General features: G+C 45.9%; 1 protein-coding gene across 8 annotated transcripts in view; it reads left to right on the top strand.

Annotated features, from left to right (window-relative positions):
- The window catches only part of FILIP1 (filamin A interacting protein 1), a 209,276-nt gene that overhangs the window by 73,881 nt on the left and 116,859 nt on the right, over positions 1-18,536 (top strand). For all 8 annotated transcript variants that reach the window (XM_090035091.1, XM_090035080.1, XM_090035063.1 and 5 more), the window contains one exon: positions 14,556-14,834. In XM_090035091.1, coding sequence (XP_089891217.1) covers positions 14,562-14,834 — 273 coding nt within the window. In that variant the 5' untranslated portion in view covers positions 14,556-14,561. The remainder of the gene's footprint in view (positions 1-14,555; positions 14,835-18,536) is intronic.

Raw genomic sequence — 18,536 nt, 5'->3', positions numbered from 1 at the left:
ATGGACTCCAGCACCAGTCCCACAACTGGGGTCTATACCGCTGAAAGTCCCAGAAGCAGAGGGCTTTTCTCCTGCAACACAGCTTCATGGGGGCTGTGAATGCCCGAGCCCCACCCCCACACCACCTGTCAGCCTTGGGAGCTTCCCTCCTAGGGTTACCATATTTCAGTGTCCAAAAAAGAGGACATCTGTCACTGGGGGGGAAAGGGGGAAGGCTGTGGGCTGGGGGGAATATGATGGTGGGGGAGTGACATGCCTTTGTCCTGCCCCTGCCCATTCTGTTGCCCCTCACTGATGAGCCACACCCCCAGCCCTGCTGCTGCCCCTCACTCTGGACCCACTGACCTCAGCCCTGCCAGTGCCTCTCACTCCCAGACAGCAGTACCTTGCTCCCCACCCCTTGCTGGTGCCCCTCACTCCCAACCTGCAGCTCCCTGGCCTTGCCAGTACCCTGCACACCCAAACCTGCCATCACCTGTCCCATCCCCCATGCCCGTCACTCCTGATCTGCAGCCCCCTGCCCCCCTCCCAGCCCTGGCAGTGCCGCTCACTCCTGACCCACAGCCCCTTCCCCCCAGCCCTGCCTGTGCCCCTCACTCCCAATCTACAGCCCCCAGCCCTGGCGGTGCCCCCCACTCTTGACCCACAGAACCCTGGCACTGCCAGTGCCCTGCACACCCAGCCCACAGTCACCCCTCCCATCCCCCGTGCCCCTCACTCTTGATTTTCAATCTTGTGCCCCTCCCAGCCCTGCCAGTGCCCCTCACTCGTGACCCACAGCCCTTGCTCCCACAGCCTTGCCAGTGCCCCTCTCTCCCGATCTGCAACCCATGCCCCCCCCCAACAACCTCCTGCCCATTTCAGCTCTGCCAGTGCCTCTCACTCCCAACCGGCAGCCCCCTGTCCTGCTGGTTCCCCTCATTCCCAACCTGCAGCTCCTTGTCCCCCCAGCGCTACTGGTGTCCTGTGCTCTGGACCTGCAGTCTCTGCCACCGCCCCCACCAGCCCTGCTGGTGCCGCTCATTCCTGACTTGCAGACCCCTGCCTCTCCAGCCCTGCTTCCTGAGCACACCCACTCTCTCTCACTTTCTCTCTCTCTCTCTCTCTCTCTGTGTTTACCTGGCTTGTCGGAGCCCATGCAAGGACCATGTGACCCCTGACAGCCCATCACCTTGCTCGCTGCTCCCAGCTTGGAGCAGCCATCCCTGGAAAGCAGAAAACTTGGATGCTTACTGTTATTTTAACTCTTGTCCTTCCCCGCTCCTCACCCCTGGATGAAGCACAGGGGTCCAAAAAAGAGGACATGTCCAGGAAAACCTGGGCGTATGGTAAGCCTATTTCCTCCCCCTGACTGTGCAGACCCTAGCTGGGGGCCTGGAGCGGGGCTCTATTTCCCCCTGCTGCACACTCCTCTGTAGCTGACAGGCAACGAGCTGGTGAGGGGAGATGCCTTGGGCATTTGTAACCCCTCAGAGCTGGGAGGTATGCACAAGCACCCACCTTGGCTAGTGCAGGCATCAGCCTGCCTTGGCCAACTGTTGAGTTGAACATGTATTCTGTTTATTAATGGTTCAGTCTAGACAGGTTAGAGAAAGCTGTGTAGGTTGAATCGATTCTGCCTTGGGGTTTTTGACTGTCTGTACTTAGCCTGTATGTATTGCTACCTTAGGAAAAACTGAATGTTCTGTGCCCAGAGCAACAATACAGATTCTAGTAAAAATAACCAAATGTATTACTACTCATAAAACACCTAGGTGTTTAAACAGACAAATAAAATAAAGACGGTCCTGAAGCATTTATAGCCTAAAAGCCAACACTGTAAAGTCAGTCAGGTAGTCAATTAAAATTGGCTGCAATGAAACTAGATGCATGCAGATTACTTATCTGAGTGGTAGTTGGCAAAATGGGGTCTTAATTTGAGATACAGTATGGTGGAGAACAGAACTAACAGTGGAGTGGAGTATTCCATTCTACACACAAAATGTAAATCTTTTGTACTGGAGTTGTATCCTCAGGGAACACATTTCCACCCTTGGAGATCCTGCAGTACTTTATGATACAGAGATATATGATGATATTTATTGCTAGAGCTGGGGCTTCTTGGGTGTTTATACACATGCTTCAGGAGTGTTCAGGGAAGGGGTGGCACTTTAGAGTGGTTCCGAGAACTGCTCCAATTAAAGTCCCCAGAACGTCACATATATCAGCATTCCCACGCTGAAAAATGGCAGTCGGGTGTTCAAACTAAAGCTCATTGAACAAATTTTAGTTAAAGAGCTCCTGCTGCCATTTTTCAGTTCAGAGACTCTGATACACACGATGCTGGCGTCTACTGGAGCAGGGTAATTACCACGCTCCAGTAGACTTGATTAACTGAGCAGTTACAGCAGCCTCCCTGCACATGTATAGGCACCTCTTGGGAGCCCAAAAATCAATTTCTGGAGCAGGAAAGGTGGAGTCATAGCAAAACAGATTGGCAAAGTGATGAACTCTTGTGTAGCTATGCATTTGGTATAACCTTACATCACGCAACCATTCCAAAACTCCTCTCGGTAAGACAAGATCTTTATATCACCTTGTTATCAGAAATACAGAAGAATGGTAGGAGAAGTCCAAAATAATAGTACTTAGCAATCAGTTCCAACACACAAATATTTCAGGCCAGATTCACTGTTATGTTCTGGCTTCTTTTTGCTGTTCTAATTTAAAAAAAAACCCAAAACCTTCACCAACTGAGTCAGGCATTTACAGCTGTGATACATCACTAGAGCACTGTTGAGCAACCGGATTGTGCCATGGATGTTGGCTCTTGATTGTAGAGTACTTTACAAAAAAGTGCACTGAAACTTCAATCCCTTCCATTGTCACTCAATCCTGTATTGACCTGTGTCTCTGACACCAGCATTCAGTACCCTGGCACTCAGTAGAGATATAGGAAAAAGCACTGAAATAAGTAATTTAAGAACAAGGCAGGGTAGTTGTTAACATTAAAGTTATGTGATCCAAATTACACCTTAAGAAACTTTGTTCCAGTTAGTGTTTGCAAGCTTAACTAAATGTTTGCCATACTCACTTTAATGTAAATTGAATTTGCATTAATGTTAAAGTACTGTAGAAATACCAAAAAAGAGAGCTTAAATTTGGTAGTAGTTTCCTTTTGCACAAACAATCAAATTCAGTTGAGGCTCTCAGTATGATAATCCATGATTATTGATTAATTAGGCCTTGTACCACATTCATGTACTGTGAAATCAAATTTGATAGATATCTTCAGTGGATCAGTACTTAGTAATTGGGTGCAGATTTTTTATTTTTGCTTTGTCTAAACGGACACTAGATGTTCATCTGCCTGGGAGTCTACGTTAAGTTGCCTAAGCATTCCAACTTGTGAAAAAAATCTAAAGTTTCCCTGGTCTGTGCAATGAAGTGGTTATTTCATATTATGGTATGCCACAGATGAGGTAGATCATGTGTCCCAACAGTGTTATTTAACTGGCCATGAATTGATTTTAAATATTCTGTGAAGCTTCTGTTTTAAGGCTTGAATCATCTTTCTACCTAGAGATCAGTAAAGCAATATTATTAAGCAGAATACTGTGTAATGCAGTATCCACTTGAAAATGTATGCATAAGATATTTGTGATTTTTATTCATAAAACATGCAAGATACTCTAGAACCATGAAACCATTTGCTTTAAACCATGAAAAATATGTCTGGTTTAGGTGCTTGTGTGGCTGGAGGCCAGAGACCAGAGGGACCCAGAAGGAAATACTTAGAAAATGGAGACAAATTAAATCCTATCCTGAAGAGGAAGCATGGTTGGAGAGTTTAAGACCCATTAAAACTAAACAAAGTGAATAGCCCTATCTGAGAGGAAACATAGTACAATGTTTATTTTTTCATTATAGGCCTGAGACTCAAAAGATTTCCTGAGCTTCTCAGGTATTGTTCCTGCTTATAATGGAAATCTGTTTTTAGAAAAAACATAGCTCACATGTGATTAATCTAAACTATTTGATGGAAAATACACTGTATAGGCATTCAGGAAGTTAGTAGCCATTGTATACCTGTATCACATACTGTTTAGGTGGAAGTAAGCCTGCAGTGCAAGCAGTCTTATTATAATACTCTCTTGTTTAAAACAATGGGCTTGATTTTCTTCTCATTTGTGTGCTTAACACCACTGTATTGACAGAGTTAAGGTAATACATGACTGATTATGATGAAGAGAGGATCAGGCCCATTGCGTGTGAAGCTATCAAAAATGAAGCCAAACTAAACGTAAGGTTCAGTGTCTCCTTAATGTGACCGTGTGCATGAGGCAACAAGATGGTGGGAGTCCCGCCCCCTGTGCTGCAGGAGCAGGGAGGGGAAAGAAAAGTGCATGTTTTTAAGATCAATGATAGGGCGAGCTTACCGTTCGTCAGCTTGTCATCGCGGGCGTCATCAAAGCAATACAAGGGAGCCTCTAGCCACACCGGAGTGAGGTCGTCGTTTTCCTCTCTGTTGTAAGAAGGGGAGCCTAGACTGATCATCTAGATCCCGCCTCCCGTCCGCGCCTAGCAACCCCGGATGCCGTTTATACTTACCGGGACATGTCTGCTCGTTATATTCACCTCATTTCCTTCTATCTTCTGTCACCTGCGGCTGCAGCCTTAATTAAAAAATTCTCAGATTTTCTCTCATCATCCCATCTGCTCCTTATTAATCGTGAATTACAACCATGTGTAAGCTGGACTTGCACAACCCCATCGCCCGCTAAAAGTCCTGAAGCTTTATCCAGTCCTCACGTGCAGCAATAGCAGCATGACATGGCATCACGAACAGGATCGGGGCTTTTAGACCCACTGGTCATCACGTGTCCATGGGGCAAGGGATGCCGTCCCACTGAAGATGATGCTGAATTGTGGGCGCATATAAGTTACCATGATGCTAGCTCGGCTTCCAAAACCTGCTGAGGCTATTTATCCCTGAAGAAGGGCCAGAAGGAATGGGCTTTTGAGGGGACGCCCTCAGCCCTAGGATGCCTGTTAACGGACTCTAAAACCTTATTCCGTCTGCAAGATGAGGGGCAAACAGTGTCCCTAAAGAAAGTTAAGGGGTACAGGATAGGAGATCCCACCCTGGCACAAACCTGGGCACGGGAGCAGTGACACTTAAAAAGCCTAGGACTAGATACGCCCACGGATAATTAATTGCTGCCCACCATTAAAAAAAGGCTCTCTGGGGCATGAAATGGCTGCGGATTTGATTAGTGATTTGGAGACACATGGGAAAACCGCACATAAGTGGTCGGGGCCCATGTGGGATAAAGCAAAGTGCCCAAGTGTTGTGTATCAGCATTTTATTAATGCAGTGTGGTCGTATGTTATCTTGGAGTCTCAGCTCTATGCTGCAGCGCAACGTGCAGCCTATGAAAGCCAAGAAGAAATGAAGCAGGCGGTGGAGACAGCATCACCCGTGCAGCCTGTAGCTCTGCCCACAGCACCGCCCCCTCCATATAACGGCCCAAAAGGCAGGCCAGCAGAGGAAGCTCCACCCGCCCTCCATCCAAAGCTGTCAGCACTCCCTGATGAGCCAAAGTCCATGCTTCCAGCGACATCTGCTCTGCTTACAGCTTATCCGATCCGCACAACAAAGATCACCATTGGGCCAGCAGGACAGTCAGTGACGAGCACTTCCTGGAGGAGTAGATCACGAATAGAGGTACGTGACCTGATTACCTCTACCTACCACCACCCAGGGGAGCTGCCACTAGTTTGGCTGGGCTGCATGGTCATAGAGTTTGATTATGATCATGTGGACCAAGAAGAAAGAAAGTCTAGGAGAAAAAAAATTCCCGACGTTATGAAGAACCAGAGTTTAAAGAGCAAGTTTCTTCAGGAGACAAACAGAGAGAACAAAGAGAACAAAAGAAGTCTAAAGTACAGAAGAAGACCACAAAGAAAAAGAGAAATGTTAAGAAAAAGCAGAAGAGGTCCAGAGGTGATTCTGATGAAGACACTGTTCCATACCATAAGAAGAAAAAGGTCCTCATACTCGCATATTAACATACCATAATTGGCTAAGCTGGTGCAACCCAAATTTACCGTAAATCTTAACTTGTTATGTAGATCTTGTTAATTGATTATTAATGTGTTATCTTGTTACAGGTTCAGAGCAATGACTTGTGAGAAAATTCCTTTCTGACGGCATTAGCTATCGTCCCTCAATTGTGTAAATGATGTGCAAGAAAATGGCACCTTCGTTGCATGTACCGACCGAATGCCCAGTGTTCAGCAGTTAGGCCTTTCGTTTACCCCATTCACTTTTAATGATTCCTTCGAATTCGCACCCTGGGCCAATTTTCCTACTTGCCCGTTGGGATGTCCCAGCACGGTCGATGGCATTTCCCTAAATCCTATTAATTTAACAAACTCAATAGCCCCCATAGTATGGCTAAAGAATGGTACTGCCTTAGACTGGTTACTGTTATGTAACACCTCCATGCAGCAAGCAATTTTCATGTGGTGGCCAACCTTTAATAATAACAATTGCCACCACTCCGCACGGGTTTCCCCAACTTATAAGCACCCCTTTTTTCGGAAAAGTCGTTTCCCTTCCAGCAGGCCTTCAAACCTTGTCTCGGCCTGTCAGGCAGCAGCAGCGCAGTGCAACTACCTGACTAGTACCGATGCAGTCACATATGTTCCATCAAACTTTAGCCCAGCGGCTTTCGGGCAAGTATATGCGCACGCTCTGAAACTAATTCTCCGTAATTGTTCCAATTCCCTAGCAACCACTCCTTGTGATAGCTGTTCCCCAAAAGATGCCTTACCACCCAGATGGGTATGGCTTAATCTTAACACCTCTCGTGCCTTTAGACATCCAGCCAGATCCCGACTATAAGTGGACATTAGTTACCACCGCCCTCAACATGAAACAGTTTATACTTTATCGCGAGCTGCCTTTTTCCCCAATGCCCACAGTTTGGCCGTGCAAAACGCAGCGCGTGGGATCAAATGTCCCACCTCGAGCAGCTAGGCACTATATTCCCTTCAGTCGGTACACCCCTTGCATTAACTAAACTTGTGTATCTTAACCAAGCGTTTGAGGCCTTTGGCAATTCCACAAAAACAGGTTTCGAGAAGATGGAACAAGCGATCAATGAACTTCAACAAGCCGTGTAGTCTAACCCGAGGCAGTTAAAGTATCTGTTAGCCACAGAAGGTGGCCATTGCACTGCCCTAGATGACATCTACAACAGCTCTTTTCCATCCGAAGGTGACAGTCAATGACAATGCTGTTTACGTTTCACCCCTGCTAGCTTCAATCTTACTGACGTCCTGCAGGGAATTGACGTTGCCCTCAACCTTACATGCCAGGCCCACAATGTTGGCTCTGACTCTGGCTATTTAGCTGGCTCAATGTGTTCAGACTCGGTCACTTTAAGCGCCTAGCAGTTATGGCTTTAACCATTTGTTCTGTTGGCATTATAATATGTTGTTTATTCTGTTTTTTATTGCAGTGGCTAAAGTCACGATTAGTACATTTATCTGCATTTGTATACAGCCATTTACCCAGTGACGAAGCAACTATGAGTTCGGCTGTACAAGAGCTGTACCCTGAGGATGAGTACGGTACCATAATTTAGAACATCTTGCTGCCTCGCACAAGGGGGCATGTCTCCTTAATGTGACTGCGTGCATGAGGCAACAAGATGGTGGGAGTCCCAGCGCCCCCCATGCTGTGGGAGCAGGGAGGGGAAAGAAAAGCACCCACTTTTTAAGATCAATGATAGGGCAAGCTTAACATTCATCAGCTCGTCATCAAAGCAATATAAGGGAGCCCCTAGCCACGCTGGAGCGAGGTCGTCGTTTTCCACTCCATTGTAAAAAGGGGACGCTAGACTGATCATCTAGCTCCCGCCTCCTGTCTACGCCTAGCAACCCCGGACGCCGTTTATACTTACCGGGACATGTCTGCTCATTGTATTCACCTCGTTTGCTTCTATCTTCTATCACCTGCGGCTGCAGCCGTAAGTAATTAAAAAATTCTCAGATTTTCTCTCATCATCCCACCTGCTCCTTATTAATTGTTAATTACAACCACGTGTAAGCCGGACTTGCACAACCCCATCGTCCACTAAAAGTCCCGAAGCTTTATCCGGTTCTCACACACAGCAATAGCAGTGTAACACATAGCATGAACTAAAGCCAGGTAAAATAGAAGCTCTTCTAGGCTCTATATAATACTGCCCAAATTGATCCATCAGTATACTACAGGACTTGCTGTTGCTAGTTTTCTTCTGTTCCTGGGATTCTTATCAGCAGAGACAGAAATTATACCAGCTAGTGGTGTTTTTGGTGTGAAAAGTACTAGTGTGACCAGGGAAAAAGATCAAAATAAATTCAGGGACAAATATGAGTCTATGAAAAATCAAAGGGCCTGATTCTACTCTTACTAAAATATGCCTTTCAGAAATAGCTCCACTGAAGTCCATGATGTTATACCATTTTATGCCAACATAGGTTAGCACAGGCTGAAGTACTAAAAACATCTGAGACAATCTAAAGTAATATGTTGTAACATGTTTCTTCCTCCTGATCCCTCAAGCTGAATGTTATGCTTGCCCTAAGATTCTATACACTAACTCCCATTTATCATTGAAATTTCAACGGAATATAACAAAATTTAAAAATGAGTCTAAAGTGGTTTAACTTAAATGTTTTACATATTGATAGTTATTTTTAAGCAAGTCTAAGGAAGTTCTAGGTGGGAGTGTCTTCACAAGATGCTTAACTATGAGTAGTCTAGTTTACTGTGCAGTAAGTGCAACCCGGGCGGTACTCCAAGAGGTACCCCCTCTCCAATTGAAGGGATCAAAGCAGGTGCACAAGTGCTGTGGGAGGTGTAAGGACTCTTCTTCCCCTACAGAGCAGAGCCAGACCACCAATGGGAAGTTAACCATATACCTTTTAATACTGGGAACATAACGGCATAAATTAGAGGGAAGATAGTGGACACTACAATGCCCCAAGGGGGCAGGTGTTACCAGATTTGCCCGCTACTTTGGGGTGTGCTCATTTATTAGGGCTAGGGTCTTGGTAATTCTATCAATGTGCTGCTTGTATTACTTGTGTTTCTGTATGGAGCTGTATCTCTCCCTTCTGCAAGCCCTCACCCCCCAATGAAACTATCTTGCAGGACTCAGTTGAGTGGGGCTGGGTTCCTCCAGTCCCCAAATCAGTCATACACACAAACACACACAGATTAACATGACATGCCTGACCTGGCCGGGTTGATCAGCATGGACAGGCTGACACCCTCATATGCCAAGAATCAGTTCATCAGAGCAACAATAACCACAGTCAGACACAAACACACAATTAAACAGAATACCTCTGAATCGGTCTGGGTGTCCAGCTGATACCCTCATGGGCCAGCATTCAGAAGTAAAGAAGGCAAAATATACCCAGTTACCACCAGTTTGACTATAAAAGTTATTTATTGCTAAGTAGATGAAATATATATTGACACCAGTAGTGATAGACATGCAAAGGAAAAACAAACACAAACAGTCACAGTATACCCTGGTTTCACTAAGTATTTGGGGAAACTTAGCTCAAGCTTAACTAATACAGATCAAGTTCAGAAATTTATGCTTAGAGAGAAGAGAAAAGAGAGAGAGAGCTGGGATCTCACCAGTCCAAGGCACTAGGGCTGCAAAGCTGACAGGTCAAAGTTCTCAGCACGATCCTTGAAGGAAGATGATCTTTCTCCTGCAGCCTCTCCAAAAGAAAGCGAGTGGTGTCAACACACACTGCTGCTTCTTTTACAGATTTTTATACCCCCAGTTCAGTTTCTTTCAAGCATTCTCAATAGTGTAAATCAAATTGTCTTTTCTATTGACAAGGGGTTATCTGGGTGGAACATCTCAGGAACTTGATTGATACTCAGGAAACATCTACTTGGAGCCAGCTTGACATTCCTATGGATAGCAGATATACTTGATGGGATATCTCCTGGTGTCTTCAGAAACAATAGATTACAGCATCAGGGTTTTTGGACTTTTACTTGCTGTGAACAAGCCTCAGCTTAGCATGACTTTTCCAGATCTTATTATAGTCTTTTAACAGACTTAAGGCACTTATTGGAGTGTTCATAACCTGTTGTGGAGAGGACTTCCACCAGTCATCTCGGGAAAAGTATGACAACACTTGTGGACAGGGCTCCAACAGGCTGGATGCTGTGATGAACCCTGTACCATTGTTCAAATGTTGCCCATACCCCCTCTGACTTGGTCTATTGCCTCAGCATTCCCTAACCCAGCAACCGAGTTGTAGCCAATTAAGTTTACATAGACCTCCCATAGTGGGACCGGGGAATGTACGGCCCGAGATGCCCAATAAACTTACTTTTGCTTAGAGGTGTGTGTGTGGGGGGGGGGGTGGGGGGAAGGAAAAGTCCTTTGTAAATCCAGATTAGATCTGGTCTGGTAAATGCTGAGCTGGGTGTGAGGTTTGATTATCATTTGGAACACAGCTTCCCCCTCATGCAGTGCTCCCCTGCTTTGCTGATCCCAGAATTCACTGCAGTCTCTGCTTCAGGTTTTCTGTTCTCCATCTCTCATGTAAATGAATGGTCATCTGTTCCCATCTCAGATGCAAATGAGACCTAGGGCAGTTATTTCACTTTTGTTACCCTTATCTGGAGGGTTTTAGGTGTGTCTCTCACTGCATCTTAATCAGTTTCTGTTTAGGTTGGGGGGGGGGTGATGGCGATTCTTTGTGAGTCAGACAGTCTGTGTCCTGTGTCAGGGTTCCCCCAAAACATGGAGTGGACAGGTAACACAGGATTCAACAAAGGTTAGACACTTAAAATCAGTGACAAAAGACAGGGTTAACAAAATATAAAATACAAACAGCAGAACAAAATACAGGTTGGTGGAATATAAAAAAAGGCACAAAATGCAAAATGTCAAATGACAAGGAAATATAGGGCCTTGGTACCTGGAAGAGGAGAAAGGGGCAGGGGAAAACACAATGGCCCCTCCCTTTCCACTGCAAGAAGATTTGCTTCTTGTTAGCTCACTCACCCCAAGTCACCTCAGCTGGGATGTGAATGCAGATCATCCATGTGGTAGGCAGGAACACTGCCACACAGCCACCACTTGTGGCACTGCTCCAGCCTGCTAGGGGTCTTGACCTTCTTGGAGCCCTGGCCTCATGTCGAGCTGCCTAGTCTCTGACTGGAGGAGCTGGAAGCAGAGCTGGGAACCTCTCAGGTCACTGCTCAGATCCTTCCTGGAGCTGGGGAGCCTCTGCTGCTGGCCGCAGCCTCTCCCAGGGGATCCTGGAGCCTAGTGGGGAGCCTCTCCTGCCGGCCGCACGCCGCACTGTTGAGGGTCCCACTGCTGCCTGCAAGTCCTGCTCCTTCAGGCTCTTCTGGGGTAACTGCTCCTACCCCGCTGGCTCAGCTCTGTGAAGCTCTTTCCTTGTTATCCCTTGCTGGTCTCTCCTGAGTCAGCCTATGCTGCCCCTTTTATCCCCCTCCAGGTGACACAAGGGGCCAATCGGGACACAGGGGGGTGAGTCTCTGGGGCCTGATTGGTGCAGAAAGGGAATCCCAAATCCTCCAATCATCTTTTGCCCTTTCAATACCCCTGGGCTAGGTCACTGCCAGCTAGCCCATCACATGAGCATGTGCATCTACATGTGTACATGTTTACTATACACAGTAAACCTTGCCAATAGTGAGTAAAGTTGCTTCCTGCAAATGCAACTGGTAAATTTACTTTCAATTAGTAATGGTGCAGTAGACACGTAGCTCAAGTAGACAACTGACCAGGATCAAGTCTGCTCCTGGTCAGCTGTCTACTGTCGGGGGAAGGATTGTTCCTTGTCCCCAGGAGCTGCCTGTTGCCAGGGTAGGCATCGGGACTGAAGCCTTGGTGGGGACTATGCCCCCCTTCCCCATCAGCAGGGAGCTCCAAGCTCCTTGCTCTGAGATCCAGATTGGGGAGTGGGGGCTGGGAGATCCTTATCACCATCCTTATCTCCTAGCACCAGCTTTGTGGTCACAGAGCAGACACTGGGAGATAAGGGTCTCCCAGCTCTGGCCCTATGGTCGTGGAGCTGGAGCTGGGAGATTAAGATCTCCCAGTGCCAGCCCTGCACTCACAGAGCTGGTGCTGGGAGATAAGGATTTTCCCGTGCTGCCCCTGTGGTCACGGAGTTGGTGCTGGGTGATAAGGGTCTCCCAGCCCCAGCCCTGCAACCACAGAGCTCAGGCTGGGAGATAATGGTCTCCTGGTTCCAGCCCAGTGGTGCAGATCAGGTGCTGGGAACTCCCTGCTGGTGGCTGGGGCTCAGGAGCCTGGTTCTCACCAAGCTCCATGAGCACAGGTCTGGTGAGGAACAGCCCTATACCCAAATCAAGTAATAGAGGCATGGGGCTTGGAAAGACCTGCAGGAATGGGATAGCTCCTAGTTCCCTGCCATGATCTGCCAGTGGGGCAGCTAGCAGCCAGTCAGCTGCTCCACTAGGGCACTAGGACAGAGGGCTGGGACTTTTTCATCCCCTGCAGCTTTCCAAGTCCCCTGCCCCTGATCAGTGAGCCAGAGCCAGGAGCTCCCTGCTGTCAGGGCAGGGGAACATTGTCCCTGGCAGCAGGCAGCTGCCAGGGGCAGGTTGTAATGTCCCAGACCTGGCCAGGAGAAAGCTGTCTCCTGGCCAGGTGCCCCCTGTCAGCCCCTGGGCTAGTGCCCAGGGGGAGCCTAGATCTCCCCACAGTGGTGGCAGGGGCCCATTGTAGGGCCCCAGAAAGCAGGAGCAGTTTGCTGCCAATTTAGCTGCAAATCTGCTCCTGAGACACATGCCCAGGAGCATTTACTCGTGAGTAGTTTACTCACAAGTAAACTGATCCTGGATCAAATGCATGTGTAGATGCACCTGCTGAGGTTTAAGAAGAGTAAATTAATGTAAGGGAGCTCAGATAGTACTGCTTTACTCATCACTTCTGGATTTGGCCCTGAAGCCAGTTTCCAAATTCATTATTACTACTTTTAGCTATATAAAACTACTGTCCAGTGTTCAAATAATAGTTAGGGACTTGTGCTAAGCACTGTGCAAATACATATAAAGACATCATTCCTGTCCTTGGAGTTAATACCAGACTTACTGGTAGTAAGGGACATACAAAGCATGCAAGGATGAGTACAGGTCTAAATATATGTACCCTTGAGTATGTTTTTGCAAAGTTTGATGTTTATTATGATAACTAATACAAGAACTAGCAACTAATCTCTCATACCCTGCAAGGCATTATCTCACTGACATCCCATAGCCACTGAATAGAGCTGCACCTAGAGAAAAAGTTTCAGGGAAAGCAGCATGGGAGGCAACATGGTATGAGCAGAGCAAGACTGAAAAAGTTGGCAGAGGAGGGCAAGGCAGGGTGTATTTGCACATTTTAAATTAACTAAATCAAAAGTATACAGCATGAGCTTTCATGAGCCTGAGCTCACTTCTTCTGATGCTGTGAAAGAACATGCACACTTTGACTGGATGTTATTAGATGGAATAGAATGATTCAAATAGAGAGATTCTGGGATCCAAGTGGTACACAAAAGAGATTATTTTAACAGTTGTCTTCTGCATGAATTAAAGAGGGCTATGCAGGTGTTAGGGATGATGGAGACATGGGTTTTTCAAAAATCAAGATTAGAAATGATGAAAAAAGTTTGGATAAGAGGGTTATCATAATTGCCAAAGTTGAATCTAGTCCTTCACAAATGATAAACTAGGGAATTATCCTGGTTCATGACAGTCCCTCTCAGAAAGGTTATGCTAAGGTATATGCTTGTATATACCTTAATTATTATTGTCTCTCCACTACTTCTCACCTTAAAATAAAAGCTATTTCAAAACCTGATGCTCTCATTCTGTGAGCATTATGAGCTCATTTTATCTGACTGATAAAATAACATCAAGTTTCAAGTGCTACACATTGGGCGCGTCTACAAGTTAATTAATGTGCGGTAACTACTGTGTATTTAGTTTAGTACAGCATTAAGCAAGTACTAAACAAATCCACAGTAACTACAGTTACTGCACAGTAGCACATTGTTTAGGTGATACTTACTGCTCAGTAACCTAATACTACTGTGCAGTAGCGTTTTAACACGGTTTTTGCCCAGCACACTGCTGCACAGTGTCATTAGGCTACACGCTACTATGCAGTATTATTAGGCTATTGTGCATTATGCATCTTGTGTAAACATGCCTATTGTGGCTTACTTCTTGTGGCTTACTTCAGTATTGGCAGCCTGACAAGTATGGTTACCATGCTTTAAGGCAGTATTGAAGTATCAATATTTTTGATTAGCTGGCTGCCAAAAACAACCTTGTTGAAATGCACGTTCCTTTTCAGCACTTTTTAATGAGCATGATGTTAGTCTTGGTATTTACAATGTATAGTAAGCTTTTGATTAAAATGCTGATGTAGAGTGGTTTTTTTCTTTTTGATAAGTTTGCTTGATTAAAATTATTTTTTATCTTTTCCTTTGTCCAGGTAGGGATGAGATCCCGAAACCAAGGTGGGGAAAGCTCATCCAGTGGGCATTATTCCAGTTCTAAGCCTGTCATTAACAATGCAGAGAATGAAAGTTTTCAGGAAGATGCCAGGAAAAAGAACAAGTCCAATAGGAAGGAAGATGAAGTTATGGTATCAGCAACTGTCAAACGACACTCAAAATCACCTGGTTCCAGTGAACGGAAGAAGAAGAAATCAATTGAACTTTCTAAGGAGGACTTGATCAAGCTCCTCAGTATAATGGAAGGAGAACTGCAGGTAAATCAGAAGTTTTCTCTCTTTTATATCTCTTATTTATCTTTTCTTTTTTGTACTCTTCCCTATAACTTTGGCTTTCAACACTGATACACAGATGTAAGACAAAGGACTAGAAAGAAGGGGTAATAAAAAGAGGCAGAAGTTGAGTGAGGTAAATGTAAAAGCAAATACATCATCATTTTACATCTCTGCTAGTGCTTTGCAGATACTGAAATGTATCTTCAAACATTTATCAGAAGAGACAGAAATACTTAGAAAGGTTAGAGAGAAGGACAAAGAACAACCTACTGAGAATCAGTTTGAAAAGACACACACCCAGTGAGAAAAAAAAAGAGAGGCAATCAGATCTCGCTCCAGGCACAAGGACAGTTCTGGCATCCATGTATGTTCTTAGGCCTCACAGATTTCATAGACATCAGGGTTGGAAGGGACCTTGAAAGTTCGAGTCCAGCCCCCTGCCCCAGGGGCAGGAAGTCAGCTGGGGTCACAGGATCCCAGCAAGATAAACATCCAGTTGACTCTTAAAGGAATCCAGAGTAGGTGCTTGCACCACCTCTGGAGGCAGTCTATTCCAGGCTTGTCAAACGAGCTTTAGTTAAAGCACCTTTGCTGCCTGTCATGGAGTGGGCTCCTAGGGGTGCCCGTGATCTCCCCTAGCACCCCCTACCGTGCCAAGTTTGCTTCCAAGCACCCTCAAGTCTTGCCCGTCACATCTTGATCTTCAGTATAAAAGGGAGGCTGCCTTTCATCCTCTTGGACACGGTCTTCTCCTGCTGTCACTCATCTGGTTTTTTTAATGGGGTTCCTGTGCCCCCAGGCTTATGGGCAGTGTGTGGCTCCAATCACCCCTGTACCACACCCCAAGCCTTGCAGATGTACAGTATGTTGTCAGGTCTGTCTTGCAATGCCTCCCCCTTTGCTCTGGGGCTTCTTGCACTCAGGTGGGCTCAGGCGGCCTCAGCCTCACCTGGCCTCTAACTCTTCATGCCCCTTCTCTGGGGTTGGGGTCAATGCACCCCAAATGCTGTGCCCTCTCTGGTGCTGGGGTCCCCACACTACCATGGATCCCTGTGAGGCCTCCTCCAACCCCTAATAGCCTCACCCAAACCACCAGTTCATAAACCGCAAACAGAAGACACAAGCCCCTAGGTTATAACATAAATCTAAGCCATCTGGCTGTAACAACATTCACCACTCCAGGGTTTCTCCATCTCACCAGTATCGCCTTGTTCAGTCATTCAGGCCCCATCCTTTTCTTCACTTAGGCAGAACTTCCACCCCTTTGGCAGCCAGCAGGGAACTGCCTGCATGGCCTCAGCCTAGGTTTAAATGGGAGCCATGCCCTAGCTCTTCCGGTCAGTTGTCTCACAGCAGTTGCCCTAGCAACCTGCAGCTGAGCTTTTTCATTATTTCTCTGGCTGCCCTGGTAACCAGCGGCTGGGCAACCCACTCACAGCTAAGGCTCTCTCCCTAGTTGTTTTCCCTCTAAGGAGCAGGCCACCTATGTGCTCTGCGATATCCCCCCCCCCCCTTTATAGGAGCAACACTGCCATTTTGATGCACGGGGACTCTGATACACAAGACAGTGGAGGCTGTGGGCTGTGGAGGCTGTGCTAATAGCATACTCCAACAGACTTGATTATAATAGAGTCTGTTCTGAGGTGTTGTAATTACAGTGTGTTAGAGCAGCCTCCCCTCCCCCCCCCACACCTACAGGCACCCTTTATGCTGGAGACAGGGTGAAAATCAAAGACGGCCTAGGTACAACTCAAGTACTGAATAAATACTCCACCTCATTCTTCAGCAAGAATGAAGTTGTAATTGAGAACAGTGGCAGGGTTCCAAAAGAAATGAGGACATCTCAGGTGCAAGCAAAACTTACATTGTTTTGTCATAAAATCAGAGGTCTAGATAATCTTTCCAAAATACCAAAAGAACTGGCACATGAAATAGCAATTCCTTTAACACAGATCATCACTAAATCTGTCCATTGTGGGATAGTGCTCTATGACTGGAGAATAGCAAATGTAGTGCCTATTTTTCAAATCAATTTTGAAAAGTGAAAATTGAATGTAGTTACAAGCCAGTAAGTTTGACTTCAATATTATGCAAGGTCTTGGAACAGATATGGAAGGAAAGAATAGTCAAGGAGTGAACACAATATGGTAGCACCCACAAAAGGTCATGTCAGACCAATCTAATAGCCATTTATGACAAGAAAATTGACTTTCTAGATAAAGGCATTTCAGTGGACCTAATGTATATAGATTTCAGCCAAGTTTTTGACACCAAGCCTCATGGGGATTATCAGGCAAGATGGAGAGGATGTAGGTCAGTGCTATAATTGTGAGGTAGATAAGGAGTTAGATAGATGGTAGACCAGCAGGTTATGTTGAAAGGTAAGTTATCAGATTGGAGAGCAGGTACTCATGTTATTCTTGCGTGATCTGTCTTGGGATACCTCCTGTTTAATATTTTTGTTAATGACTTTGCTGCAGGAACTAGATGGACACTTGTAAAATTTGTGGATGATACTTAGCTGGGGTATATTGTCCGTATGGAGGAGGACAAGATTATTATATAGAAACATTTAGATAGCTTTATGGAGTGAGCATTAGAAACAGCATGAAGGGCAAAGTCAGATATGAAGGCTCTGGAATGGCCTTCCAAGGGAGGTGGTGCTCTCTCCTACCTTGGGGGTCTTCAAGAGGAGACTGGACAGATATTTGGCTGGGGTGTTATGACCCCACACTCGTTCCTGCAGGGGGTCAGACCTGATGATCTGTTTAGGTCCCTTCTGACCCTAAGCACTATGAAACTATGATGTAACAATAGGAACCGTAGATTCAAAATGGAGCTCATAGACTGGAGATAATGAAGAAAGAGACAACTGCACTGGTTCTCTTCCTAAGATCCTCTGAGCACCTAAAAAACAAATTTCTTCTCTACTACTGCAGTGACTGAGTATAATTGCTGCCTTTGACTTCCTCATATTTTAGCTGTGGCTTGCTGTAGGGTGTTTTGGGTTTTGTAATGTGCTTTGTGGCTATAGTTTGTGAGGGCCTAGAGTGGATACATTTTAGGTCTTTGGATAATGAGATTCAGGGGACTGAACTTGATGGTCCACACAGCTTCTTCCAATCCTATGTTCCTCTGAAGAATGCTTGTGTGGAGATCTGTATCTGTCCCTGGATCTGTTGCAAAATCCTGTATAACATTTTGAAATTCATGTGTGGTTGGTTTGATTCATATGACTCAAGCTTTTGACCTGAATAGGAACACCATTAGCGTTTAATCTTTGTTTCTTACTTTGCTGAAGAGGTAAAAAAAGAAGACAGTGGTCCACCCATGTTCCTATTATTTTCATATGGAATTATTATCCCATTACAAGTGACCCTCATCATTTTGCAGGGGATACGTTCTCGTATCCCCCGTGAATGGTGAAATTTGTGAATAAGGCACTGAGTTCATGAATGCAGACTGCATTCATTAACCCAGTGCTTCTGGCGGCTAGCGGAGGAGGGGACATGGCTCCAATGTCAACAGCAGGAGCACGGCAGCAGAAGCCTGGTGGCAGCAAGCACAAAACTCCCAAGGAGGTCCTGTAAGTGTATAAAGTGCATTTAAAAAGTGGGTTTGGCATTTGCGAATATTTGAAACCACAAATGTTGAACCCGTGAATAGCGAGGGTTTCCTGTATTC

The sequence above is a fragment of the Crocodylus siamensis genome, chromosome 1 (genome assembly GCF_052110815.1).
Source record: "Crocodylus siamensis isolate JL-2025a chromosome 1, ASM5211081v1, whole genome shotgun sequence".
NCBI lineage: Eukaryota > Metazoa > Chordata > Crocodylia > Crocodylidae > Crocodylus > Crocodylus siamensis.
The sequence above is the reverse complement of the archived record's forward strand: the minus strand, read 5'-3'. Positions and strand labels throughout refer to the sequence as shown.